Raw genomic sequence first — 13,135 nt, 5'->3', positions numbered from 1 at the left:
ATGTCACCTGGTTGTCTTGTCTCTCACCAGGCAGTACCCCAAAGGACTCCTCCGCCAGGAAGATGCGTCTGCGGCGGCGGAAGGACTCTGCGCAGGACGACCAGGCCAAGCAGGTGCTGAAGGGAATGTCGGATGTGGCAGAGGAGAAGAACAAGAAGATACAGGTGAGGCTGGAAATACAGCAAATCGGCTTAAATGACAAGAAGTATGGGGACAGTGCAATAATCCTAATGGTTCAGTCTGGCATACCCTCCACCCCCAGTGCTCCGACATATGGAGGGGAGGAACCGAGGGATCGTGTTAATGTGTTGTCAGTGTTGGATACATCACATGGTATCTTGCACGGTGCCTATAAAGATGTACACTCATATATTTATGTAGATTATAGACTGTTATTGTAGCCCAATTAGTGGCCAGATCATACAGAGTCAGCATCCAGGATCCTTGTGGCTACTGTCATAAATGAGTTGTTCAGGAACGTTGATGTGTTAGTCTCTGGACAACTTGCGTCATCTGAGGTCACAGCTTCTCCCTCCCCCCATCAATGCGTTCCTTCCCCCCTCTACCCACAGGAGAACGGGGAAATGAAGTACACCGACCTGAAGACCCGACGCTGGGACCAGGGACTGGAGAAGCCTCATCTGGATTATTCCGAGTTCTTTGTGGAGGACGTGGGGCAGATCCCGGGAGTCACCGTCTGGCAGATAGAGAACTTTATCCCCATCTTGACGGACGAGGCTTTCCATGGGAAGTTTTATGAGGCGGATTGTTACATTGTGCTGAAGGTGAGGGGCTCATTCTCAGTGCTCGTGCCAGGGTAATGGTGGTAGAGTGTCATGTTACTTAACTGCTTGCACACCAGGTAGACTGGCTTGTGTGCGAGTCCTGTGATTAAAAGAAGGACTGTCTTTCCAATAAAGGCATAATATAGTTATTGGTTAGATATACACTATTGATGAGCGGTACCTGTATTTGCAGACTGACCTCTTTATTTGGAAGGGATTGTATACGGTAACCTGGGTACTATCATTATTATAGCAGTAACAGTATACTTATTACTTTATGCTAGTTCAACATGTACGACGAATGATGCATGAGAACCATTCTTCGTCGGCCACAAGAGGGCGCTGTTCAGCCGCCACATGGGAGATTCACACCTGTAACACTTCCCTGCTTTGTACTGTTTACATGTAGGGCAAAGTGGTGGGACTGGGAAAAGGGCATAGGGGTGAGACCGAGGATAACCGATGGGACATCCCTAATTCGTATCAGTTTAAATAACAGATTTAAGACGAGAATTGTTGAAATGAAATCAGGGGTTCCATGCATTTGTGGTAAGCAGCGGCGGAATGCGTTAGTTCCCTGGAAAGGTCTTCTATTGATGAAAAATCACCAGGTCCGGTTATGTACTGACTTTTTAGAGGGCATGGAGGCTTCAGTCTTCTACTCTTTAACATTTGTGTCTGATGAATTTACCAAATTGTCCACAAAATTAATAGTGTTCATTCTAGCACCCTGCATCGATCACAACTCTTTGCTCTGGTGCTTCTAGCACACTCAGCTGATGCAACAAACTGCTGAGATACAGAACAGAGTGTGCTAGAAGCAACAGAGCAGAGAGTGACACCCCAGGCAGGAAAGAGGAACTGCACGGGTAGTGACATGTACAGGGTGCTAGAATGAACACTACAATAACAAAGGATAGTTTAGGAACAGATATACCAGTAATTTGTGCAGTCATTTCTAATATCGTGGCCCTGAGGGATTAAAAGCCCCTCCCAACTCATCATTTAGTTATCACCATTTCTTATGCACTAAGCTGTCCTGTGAGACACGATGCTGGATAATATTGGGATTTTGCCAGATTAACCTTTGTAAAACAAAACTCTGATCAGATGTGATAATTAGTTGGTGTAAATTGCAGCCTCTCCCCCCAAACTAGCATAGAGATAAGGATCTAGAACTCCCACCGTTAGTGACGCCCCTCCGGTGCCTTAGCCATTGTCCATTCTCCGACGATATCTGACCCTGGGCATAGATGAGCCTTGCCTTCGATCATTCTGAGTCCTGCCAGCAGATGGCGCTATATATTATTACAGTCTTCAATATATTACTACCTATAGATTGTGTTGGAGACACTGCGCTACAGTCGTTTTAATTTAGAAAAGTTCTCAACGCCACTTCAGCCCACTGTGGGAATAGCTTTGTTAAAGCAGCAGAGTGAGGTGATAAATAGAATGAGAATTGTTTATCATCCTGGATCTCCGCCGCAGACCTCCATGGACGACAACGGCGGTCTACACTGGGAGATCTATTACTGGATCGGGCAGGAGGCCACACTGGATAAGAAGGCTTGCTCGGCCATTCATGCCGTCAATCTGCGAAACTACCTGGGCGCCGAGTGCCGCTCCATCCGGGAGGAGATGGGAGACGAGAGCGAGGAGTTCAGTCAGGTGAGGCGGGATTAGACATTGGATGTCCTGTCCTTTCAGTAGTGTAATATATGTTATATTACCTTACCAGGACTATTGTGCTCTTCCTTCAGGTATTTGACAATGAGATTTCCTACATAGAAGGAGGTTCTGCCAGTGGGTTTTATACAGTGGAGGATTCGCAGTACATCACCAGGTGAGGGCAGTAGAGAGCTTACGGCTTCTCCCCAGCTCTGTGTCTTTCACGTCGATTGGTTAGAGAAGTTTTCCAGAAATTTAGTGGTAAAACGGACGGAAACTACACGCTGCATATCCGTGATGTAAAGCGCGATTTGTGCTTTTATATGTGTGTGTGACTTATTTCCCTGCTTCATGACACAGCGCTAGAAAAAACAGCCTCTTTCCCCCAGCACACCACAAAGGACCAGCAAAAGACACCTACATCCTAGATGTAAAAATAGTAATCTCCGTTACACACATTTGCAGATATATGATAAGCCGCCAGCCACGGCAAGGCGTCTTTGCTCCGATGGTCCTACACTACATGATGATAGCACTCTTTGGTTCATACATTTATGTATTCTCAATTGGGGGACAACTCACCTGGAGAAACCCCAGGATCCCTGCAATATGGCACTACAGGGATCAGCATTCCCTCCGAACTACTGATCCTATCCATGCCTCTCATAGCATCCTAGAATGGTAGTTGCTAAAATCGATGTATTGGTCCATCTCGGGTGCATGTAAGGGGGAGGGGTTAATGACACAGAATAATTTCAGCTATAACCACCTGCTGACCAGGTGGCAGCGTGGTTCCCTTGTGCACCTGTCATCAACTCGTGTATGTACTTTCTTCCACTCAGGCTGTACCGGATCTATGGCAAGAAGAATATCCGCCTGGAGCCTATGCCGCTGAAGGGCTCCTCTCTGGATCCTCGGTTTGTGCCTCTATCTCGTTCTGATTTTGGGAACCTTTTGCACTGTTGCAAATGGGATCTCATTGAGTTGTGATGGTGTGTTTCAGGTACGTGTATCTCCTGGACCATGGGCTGGAAATTTATATCTGGAGAGGATCGCGGGCCACATTGAGTAACACTACCAAAGCCAGGTAACCGCTCCCACCATACTCATGGGAAAGAGGGGGTTGTCCAGGGTGTGCCAGAGGAATTGGGGTCTTCACGCTCATTTACTTGATAGATAAGTTCCCTTTTCCCTTAATCTGTTAACAGTGCACATAATTTATTGTGCTGGAAAGTGTAATCTGATGTTTATTGATTGTAGGTTTGGTTCTTGCCACAAGATGGCGCTATAGCACCAGTAATAAAGTGAGTCTTTAAGACCGATTCAGAGATGTACATAAACCCTGATATGTAAGTACATCTCCGATGTTTCTAGATCTGCACTGCGCGGGCCTGGGGCTGCGATGACGCTCCCAGAGCCCCAAAAGCTGCATCATCATCCACATGTTACTGGCATTTGGGGCGGCGGCGGGCAGCGTCCCAGAAGCATATAATAGCGTAGCCTCTGCGTACAAGGAAGCCGCGGCTGTGCGATCTGCGTCCATCTCTGAATCAGGCGCTTTGTCCACAATAAAAATGTTTTAGTAGTGTTGCTTTTAAGCAATACCTTTTAATAAGATAGTTTAGCTATGGTGCACTCAGCTGTGCTGTGGCTAAAGGCTGCTCAGTCAGGTTCTTTGTGTGTCCTGGGTTATTTCATGTTTATAACTGGAGAACAGTGTGAACGAGACACAAAGCATCAGTTCCGGGCTTGACCCCTTCTCACACCGATCCCTTTTTCAGACTCTTTGCTGAGAAGATTAACAAGAATGAGAGGAAAGGGAAGGCTGAAATCACATTGCTTACAGAGGAGCAGGAGACCCCCGAATTCTGGGAGGTATTGGGAGGACAGCCGGATGAGATCAAACCGTGTGTCCCTGATGACTTCCAACCACCACGCCCTAAATTATATAAAGTATGTTAAGAGCAAGAAAAGCCACTATTGAAAACAACTGCTGTATTTATACTTAACCAATCTGTCCAGTATGTAAGCTATCGTGCCATTCATGGAAAGACCTCTTCAGATGGGTGGAGAGTCTCTTGTCTTCCATCAGAATGGGCAAGGCAGACATTCATATCTGTCTGATTGGCTTGCAGTCTTCTAGGTAGCAGTTATGATCTGCAGTGATTGGCTAGGGATCAAAGAGTATGAATAACTGACATGCTATGCTTTGCCATTTGAGCAGTTTGTCCCATATCGGAATCACCTGATCTCTTTTTTTTCTCCTGTAGGTCGGGCTGGGTCTGGGCTATCTGGAGCTACCACAGGTTAACTACAAGATTTGTGTGGAACACAAGAAGAGACCAAAGATAGACCTTATGCCTGAGATGAGGCTGGTGAGAACCTCCTGTGGATTGTTGCAGTAATATACGATTTCTTGTGTTAAGCAGCTGCAGGGATTCTTCAATCTTACTTTCTCTTGTCCGTTGTTGAGGCAAAAAAAAAATGAACACAGAAGATACAGCTTGTTTGATTGTGTACACGGACGAGAGTGTCATTGACGTGTGGGACGAACTTAATGCCGTTTGATAGGCAGTCTGACCTGACCGCAGAGCTGGGCCGTGATTGAGCTCATGACCTCAGTGCTGTGATAATAATATATGTTGTTTGGCAGTGGAATGGGAGTGTTGACCCAGTAGCAAAGGAAGCGTTCTATAAACACCATCTTGTATCATGTTCTCCAGCTACAAAGTCTTCTGGACACGAAGTCAGTGTACATTCTGGACTGCCACACCGACGTCTTCATCTGGATTGGACGGAAGTCCTCCCGCTTGGTTCGAGCAGCGGCCCTGAAGCTGGGACAGGAACTGTGTGGAATGCTGCACAGACCGAAACATGCCATGGTCATCCGGAACCTGGAGGGCACAGAGTGCCAGGTATGATTGCCAACTGTTCCAGACTGGTGCCAGTAATTCCAGATTGCGCTAGTCTGAGCAGTCTGTAAAACTCTGGCTTTATGTTACTAGGTATTCAAGTCCAAGTTTAGGAACTGGGATGACGTCCTGAAGGTGGACTACACTAGGAACGCAGAGAGCGTGGTGCAGACAGGTGGGCTGGTGGGCAAAGTGAAGAAAGATGCAGAGAAGAAGGACCAGATCAAAGCCGACCTCACCGCACTCTTCCTCCCACGACAGCCACCAATGCTGGCCTCCGAGGTAGACCCAGCCAGCACAATAGTTATTGTTGACATCTTGGGGTATTTTCTTGTGTTTAAAGAGAGATTCTAATCCCTCGTTGTGTCTATTCAGGTTTATATGTATTACGGTAAGTAAGGCTCAGTCTAGTGAACTTGTGTTGCTTACGTTTCACCGGCAGGCTGAGCAGCTCACCGAGGAGTGGAACGAAGACCTGGATGGGATGGAGGGATTCGTACTGGAGGGGAAGAAGTTTGCCCGTCTTCCAGAAGAGGAGTTTGGCCACTTTCACACAGAGGATTGCTATGTATTTCTGTGCAGGTAACTAGTATCCAATGTATCTTTACTACCCTCTGTCTTCTGCATGTACATTCCATACCGAATTGAATAGTACAGTTAAAATCGGCATATGGTATCTACTCGGAGGTCCATCTTTCTACCACAGGTGGTGATGGGGCTTACACCAGTGCACGGGCAGTAATATCGAGTTGTTCCTTCAGGTACTGGGTGCCGATAGAACATGATGACGAGGAGGAGCAGCAGCATAGAAAGAAAAGGAAGGTCAATGAAGACGATGAGGAGGAAGAGGAAGACGAGGAGGATGAGAAGCAGCCAGAAGAGGACTTCCAGTGTGTGGTGTATTTCTGGCAGGGCAGGGAAGCCTCCAACATGGGCTGGCTCACCTTCACCTTCAGTCTGCAGAAGAAGTTTGAGAGCCTGTTCCCGGGAAAGCTTGAGGTGAGCTATTTTATATATGTACACTCAGGGTCTTGATATCCACAGCGCTGGGCAGGCAAAAGGACTACATTTCCCATGCTGCTTTGCGAAATCTCAGACCACTGTGTCTTCCACTCTTGTAGGTGGTCAGGATGACACAACAACAGGAAAATGCCAAGTTCCTCTCTCATTTTAAGAGAAAGTTCATCATCCACAAAGGGAAAAGGAAGATGAGGGACGTGGGGCTCCAGCCGAGCTTGTACCACGTGAGAACCAACGGAAGTTCACTGTGCACCAGGTGGGCAATGTGATGTGTATATATACTAGTAGGAGCTCTGGGCCTGATTCAGACCCGGTCGATGGTGGCCCAGAGCGCATGCACACGATGGAGCCGGGCAATCCGTCGCTCCGGGTCTCGTACCAAAGGGGGCATGCTGTCGTTGTTGAATGATAACACGCCCCCTTTGGTGGGCGGGCCGGGGGAGTGGCTGCCCAAACGGAGGCGTTCCCATGTGAACGCCTACGTTTTGGGGGTGGCCCCACTGACATCACGAGTGATGTCAGTGGGAGAGATTTCGGCTCTGTTAGAGCTGAAATCTCTCTGGGGCTTGCGGCAGTGAGACCCTACCACAAGGGTCTCGTCGCAAGCCCGATGGTCGCCATGGTCTTGACCATGGCGACCATCTTCCTGGCCGCTCGCTATAGCTGTGGGTGGTCACCCACAGCTATGCGAGCGGCCAGGAGGCCTTTCTTAAAAAAAAAAATAGCCCGGCCCTGATTCAGAACGAGCGCTCTGTCAGAGCGTCCGGCTCTGAATCAGGGCCACTGTGCCAAGCATTGTTGCTAGGCATTGGGAGACCTTGTATCTGGTAACTTTGTACAAGTAGGGTTGACGTGGTATTTATACAGATAAAGCTATGTACCAGGTACATTGGAGGTGTTACAGTGGCACCTGGGTACCGTGTGTCTAGTAATTCAGGTGTATTATGGCTGGGATACCTACAGACTGTGCAGATAGATGGGATATCAGCAAGTCCGTCTTCCTGAGCTGGACATTCAGGGCTATGTACAGAGACCACCCCTCTGTGTGATATTAGCTACTTTCTATCACACCAGTGGGACGTTACTGATTGGGGAAAACCTTCTCTCCTCCCATTCACAGGTGTATCCAGATCAACACAGACTGCAGCTTGTTGAATTCAGAGTTCTGCTACATCCTGAAGGTGAGTAGTGAGCGGCGGCCATGGCCTGCGCTGCGGCCGAAACCCCAGGATCATTATTACAGTATAGTTTATTACCCATTCTCATCAGCTGCTCCCCCTTGACCCTTTCCAGGTCCCGTTTGAGAGTATTGATAATCAGGGAATCGTGTACACCTGGGTAGGAAGAGCGGCTGACCCCGATGAGGCCAAACTATCGGAAGAGATTATGAACCACATGTTCGATGACACCTACAGTAAACAGGTGCGGGGGGGGGGGGGGGCGGCTATCTCTGGTGACTGCAGGGGTACCATTGCTAAGCCAGTCGGAATGTCGGGGTTGTTGATCACATTGATACATCAGTTACACTTTGCTCTGTCTGTCTCTGCACGTCCTGACGCTTTCTGATTATCAGGTGATTAATGAAGGGGAGGAGCCGGAGAACTTCTTCTGGGTGGGCATCGGGGGCCACAAGCCCTATGATGAGGACGCAGAGTATATGAAGTATTCTCGTCTGTTCAGGTGAGGGGCAGCAAAACACGGGGCATTAATCCTGCTGTGACCTAGGTCCTATAATCTGTACTAGAGACGGGGGAGCAACACTAGATAACTTTATATGTGATAAAGAGCGCTAGGCGCAAGCTTAGCCTGTCTGTGCATCTAACGGTTGTGGAACTACAATTCCCAGGACAATTCTGGTCTTCAGACCGCGCTCAAGCTGTTTACATTGGGTGGCAGTGCCATATAATGCCATTCTGGGCTCCACTAACCTGCGCTGTATATGGGGCACCGCAGGGGAACCCGCATTTGGCCAATACAGTTGGCATTAATATTCACAGCTGCTGCTGAAGCTGTTGGCATGCGTAGGCCAGAGCTTGTCCGGACTCTTCATGTCTGGTATCAGGAATGAGCAGGAGGCCTCCAGATAATAAAGGACCAGTACAAATCCACGGGGCTTATTCAAAAGAGGAAGTGGCGCTTGGTCCTGCGTTTCACTGCGCTGGACCTGGCGTTTTTGCAAAGGAAAGTTACCAGCTGATATAAGCGCAGTAGGTTCATTACCAAATGCAAGCCTCAGTGTATACATGGACACGACCAGCGGCAGAAGGTGCTTCAGTATAGCGAATCGTTCTGTAGTCGGGGTTAGAGGAACAAATATTGTGTAAATCGTTTCCCCTTTGCCGGGCAGACAGGTCCGGCCCTGTAATATCTTTATCTGTGATAATGGATCATGTCCTATGCTTTTATTTGTTTCTGTTCCTCTAGGTGCTCCAATGAGAAGGGCTACTTCTCTGTGTCGGAAAAGTGCTCGGACTTCTGCCAGGACGACCTCGCTGATGACGATATTATGCTTCTAGACAACGGCCAGGAGGTGAGTGCCCATAGAGGGTAAGTGGTTGTGAGCCAGGTACAGAAGATGGGCTCTAACCGTCTCCTCCCTTCCAGGTGTACATGTGGGTGGGGACTCAGACCAGCCAGGTGGAGATTAAGCTGAGCTTGAAGGCATGCCAGGTAAGCAGGGACTCCCTCTGCCCGCTGTGTCGTATCCCTCACCCGGCCCGATTCCATTTTTGCTGGTACTCCTGTAGAGGAGAATACCACCTTACCACCCAAAACTATTAAGTTTATTTTTTTATTTTTTTTTTAATATAAAAAACTTTTTATAGCTTATTAAATACTCAGTGCTTGGGCATAAGTGCTAGAGCAGGCATTGGCCGGGAGGGCATGCTGAAACTTCTAGTACTACAGAAGCTGGCGCTTCATAATCTGATTAGGGAGACTGTAGGTGTGTGTATAGAAATAACATTTTATTGTTCTTCTCTCTGTAGGTTTATATCCAGCACATGAGAGCCAAGGACAGTCAGCACCCGCGCAAACTGCGCCTGGTGCGGAAGGGGAATGAACCCCACGCCTTCACCCGCTGCTTCCACGGATGGGGAGCCTTCCGCAAGCCCCCGGCTTAGGCCCGCACCTCCGAGATCTCGTACCCGGGGCACGCTGGCTGCTTACCCTTTAGGCGCGATGTAGCGCTCACACAGAGGATGTTAATATATTTAATTCTTCATGACGAACAGACGAGATTTTATCTGCTGTACAACATTGAGAGACGGCCGCAGTGACTGCACTCCTGCTCGCTTAGTGTCTTCTATTGCACTGTTTCTGCAGTGTTAAGGGTTAATATTGAGAGGAAAGGGGGGGGGGGGGTTGCACACTTAAGGGGGAAGCAAGAAAAAGGTGACACTTCCTAAACTGTAACCTCCAGCTGGTTCCACTGCACCATCACCACTCCCCACCCCTGTGCTCCCGAAGAGGAGGCTGCATTAGAACCAGTAGGCTGGATTGCTGCCTATTAGTTCACTAAAGTAATGATGTCGCTGGTTGCTAGGTGCAGGTATAGAGGCTTTCTCAACAATGTCACTGCTTCCTATCAGCTAGATAGGTTGTCTTGTCAGTGATGTCACTACTTCCTAGTGACTTGATAGGTTGGTGTCTCAGTGATGTTCCTAGTGACTTTAGAGGCTGCAGTCTCTGTAAAATTGGTTGATGCCTAAAACTGTCTGCCCGTGCTGTGGATAGGGAGTAGACACTCATTAACATGCTTGTATAGCACACTTATGTGGTCTTGGAGCTGGGATTTTCTTCCCATGCTTAGGGCGCAATTCAATTGTTTCCAGCCCCCTTCGCACCCGACTTAGCTATTCAATTGTCGTTCCTGTCGGGCACGATCAGCTGCCAGTGCTCCACTTCAGCTCGCAGCCCCGGAGGGGTGCGAGCTGAAATGGGGGGCGAAAAAAGTGACCTGTTTGGGCTCCCAAACGGCACTTTTCGCGATCGCGCCCAGCACTGTGGTCGTGGGAAGCCGATTTATGTGGCTAAACCTGACCACTTTGGGAGCGATCAGCGCGAAAAGCAGTAACAATAAAATAGCGCCCCGTGATCTCCCGTCACTTTAGAAGGGAGATCCGGGCCGCAAAAACAATTGAATGTCGCCCTTAGTGTCTAATTATGGCAAGTGATGAGAGTAAAGGATAATTAGTGTCTAAACATTCTGTAGTAAGGTCTGTACCCCATGATGTAGATACATTGCAGAACATAACATGGGATTTCTGCGGTACAGGTGCTTGTCATGTGGGAGCACCTGATCAACGGTTATCCAACTGGGCCTTACTTCTAGCGTGTTCCCTATATAAGATGGCAAAGTGATTCCACAGTGACCGAGAGGTATTCTACAGCTGTTAGTGAGGTAAAGAGATTGGTTCCTTATCCTGAAGGAGACGAGAGTGTCTAGCAGTAGACTGTCCAGCTGGTGGAAGCACATAGCATTTATTTTCCCCGAGCTTCCAGGAGAAGACCATAGAGTTGTGTGACCTATGGGATCTGGCCAGGTGACCGGTATTTATAGGCACGGTGCTCTTTCCATAACTTGCTTGTATGGTGCTGCACTATAGCAAGAGACACTCACCGGGGGACCAGCTGCTCACTGATCACTTGTAACAGTTCAGGAGGGAAGCAGATACATCTGCACCCGTGGGAGGGGATCCGCACTAACTGTATGAGCTTTATATATTTTAATAAATTTGCACTTCACTTTTATACCCGTGTGATGACGTCCATTCTGTCTTCTTCACCTAATACATTACATATATAGATATATTTTGTGAACAGCGCTCAGAGGAACGTATACATAGGTAGTAAGGGAGCAGCTTAATACTGGAGACGTCCTATCTCCAAAAATAGTATATATAAGAAAAGTGTTGTATTATGCGCTCACCTATCTATAGAGAATAGAATGTGTTAAAGTAGTGAAAAAAGAAAAAGAACTGTATATATTTATTTATAATCTAACTTATTGGGAGACACAATGTTATATTGTCTATAGTACTTGTAAAAGTTCTGAATGTAGATGGTTATTGGGGAAATTAGAGACTCCTTTAGGGTGTCTCTACCCGTAGTGTCCCTCAAGAACAAACTACGTCTCCTCTATAACAAAACAGTCCGGCAATGAGATATGGGTAATAGGTGTGCCCTTTGAGGGGGTAACCTTCCGTATTTTACTACGTCACCCTGTAGTAATGTATAATCATCAAATGATAAGGATAAAAAATGGGATCAGGGGTGTACCCTTGTGGATATTCTGTATCTGTCACCTCCTATGAATCCCGATAATTGTCACCCCGCTGTGGGTAGGGATGTGAGGAGACCTTAATTAGTAGGTGCCTCTCCGTATGTAACCCATACGTTCCTAAATGGTATTGCTGTGAAATAGGCTGATGGGGGGTGTGCCTGTGTAGCCGCGGCGTCCCGCGTGTGAGGCTTACCCGTCGATGTCTTCAATCAACCCCGTGCTCTGACACTGGCAATCCAGAGGTGAAAGAGGATGATGGTGTCCCGTGATATCACTGGTGCGGCCGCACTCACCGGGTGAGTCCTCCCCCCACCGGGTGAGTCCTCCCCCCACACAGTTTACAATTTCCAGGTCGTCCAGCAGCTGCACAGGTGTACTCATTACTCACTGACACATTTTAAAAGATCCACAGGTGTACCTGGCTTAACATACTGAATAGAAAATAACTGCATTTTGATAAAACAATGCTGCACTGCAAGGGGGGGGATGTAAAATGTGCCGAGAGATGTAGATTTGGGAGGGGTGTGTCCAAACTGAAATTTAAATTGCAGTGTAAAAATAAAGCTGTCCAGCATTTGTGGGCTACATCTAAACGCAGCCAGTGTTTACCCCACATGCAAAAAAAAAATCAATTATTTGCACCCTTTGCATTGCAACATTGTCCAAGTACACAGGACCTGATTCATACCCGCTCACTAAGCCGCGATTGTCGCCCATCTGCGTATGCTGCAAAATACACCTGCGCAAACCAGTCTGCGTGATCAGAAAATTAATGCTCGTAGCCCCCAGACAGCACTACTTTGAGTGACAGACGGTGCCGTTTGTGGGTGGTAACAGGGGAAGGTCTAGGAAAACAGGAGTGGTTGTGCGAACGCAGGTGCGTCAGAGCGTCAAAACGCCGTTCTCTGAGTGTGCATAATTAGCATGGAAGCGTCATTGTACACGTCACCTGGTTGTATTTCAGCCTGCAGTGATCGCAGTGCTTGCGGCGGGGTAGGGTCTACCTCAAGTGCTGTGAGCAGCTCCAATGGCTACTGATTTAATCACACACTTCCTGGAGATGACGTGAGCTAAGAAAGAAAGGTGGGCGTCTTTATACTGGCGTGCGCTCACTCTAAGACATAGAGGGCGTCCTTTAGCCTGGCCGCGCGTTCGTGGAATTTGCATATCCGCCCCCTGACTGCTGCAAGAGAGCGCAGCTTAGCGTCGGGGTCTGAATGAGCTTCACAGTTCCTGGCTCTATCTTACTCTATTCCCAACTCTGAATCTGGCTCTCTATTTGCAATGTTCCCTAATAACTAAAGTGATACCTGCAGGTCTGCTGGGGGAAGGGGGTGCTATGGACATGAGTTTCAAATTTGCAGTGCCTGCACTCCTCTTGTGTCTACTATACTCCACATGGTTGCATGTGCCCCTCTGCATGCCCCTTATATACCATCCTACCCCTCCACATGCACCTTATACAG

General features: G+C 48.1%; 1 protein-coding gene across 1 annotated transcript in view; it reads left to right on the top strand.

Moving 5' to 3' along the window:
- Nucleotides 1–11,137, top strand: part of FLII (FLII actin remodeling protein) — a 31,627-nt gene extending 20,490 nt beyond the window's left edge. The window contains exons 12-30 of the mRNA XM_088464798.1: nt 31–164; nt 573–785; nt 2,274–2,453; nt 2,546–2,628; nt 3,296–3,370; nt 3,457–3,540; nt 4,235–4,406; nt 4,724–4,828; nt 5,177–5,368; nt 5,459–5,647; nt 5,808–5,947; nt 6,127–6,364; nt 6,487–6,641; nt 7,506–7,566; nt 7,679–7,807; nt 7,959–8,065; nt 8,810–8,915; nt 8,990–9,055; nt 9,373–11,137. Coding sequence (XP_088320924.1) covers nt 31–164; nt 573–785; nt 2,274–2,453; nt 2,546–2,628; nt 3,296–3,370; nt 3,457–3,540; nt 4,235–4,406; nt 4,724–4,828; nt 5,177–5,368; nt 5,459–5,647; nt 5,808–5,947; nt 6,127–6,364; nt 6,487–6,641; nt 7,506–7,566; nt 7,679–7,807; nt 7,959–8,065; nt 8,810–8,915; nt 8,990–9,055; nt 9,373–9,507 — 2,564 coding nt within the window. The 3' untranslated portion in view covers nt 9,508–11,137. The remainder of the gene's footprint in view (nt 1–30; nt 165–572; nt 786–2,273; nt 2,454–2,545; nt 2,629–3,295; nt 3,371–3,456; nt 3,541–4,234; nt 4,407–4,723; nt 4,829–5,176; nt 5,369–5,458; nt 5,648–5,807; nt 5,948–6,126; nt 6,365–6,486; nt 6,642–7,505; nt 7,567–7,678; nt 7,808–7,958; nt 8,066–8,809; nt 8,916–8,989; nt 9,056–9,372) is intronic.
- The last annotated feature ends 1,998 nt before the right edge of the window (nt 11,138–13,135 follow it).

The sequence above is a fragment of the Taudactylus pleione genome, unplaced genomic scaffold (assembly GCF_031769625.1).
Source record: "Taudactylus pleione unplaced genomic scaffold, aTauple2 ptg000061l, whole genome shotgun sequence".
Taxonomy (NCBI): Eukaryota; Metazoa; Chordata; class Amphibia; order Anura; family Myobatrachidae; genus Taudactylus; species Taudactylus pleione.
The sequence above is the reverse complement of the archived record's forward strand: the minus strand, read 5'-3'. Positions and strand labels throughout refer to the sequence as shown.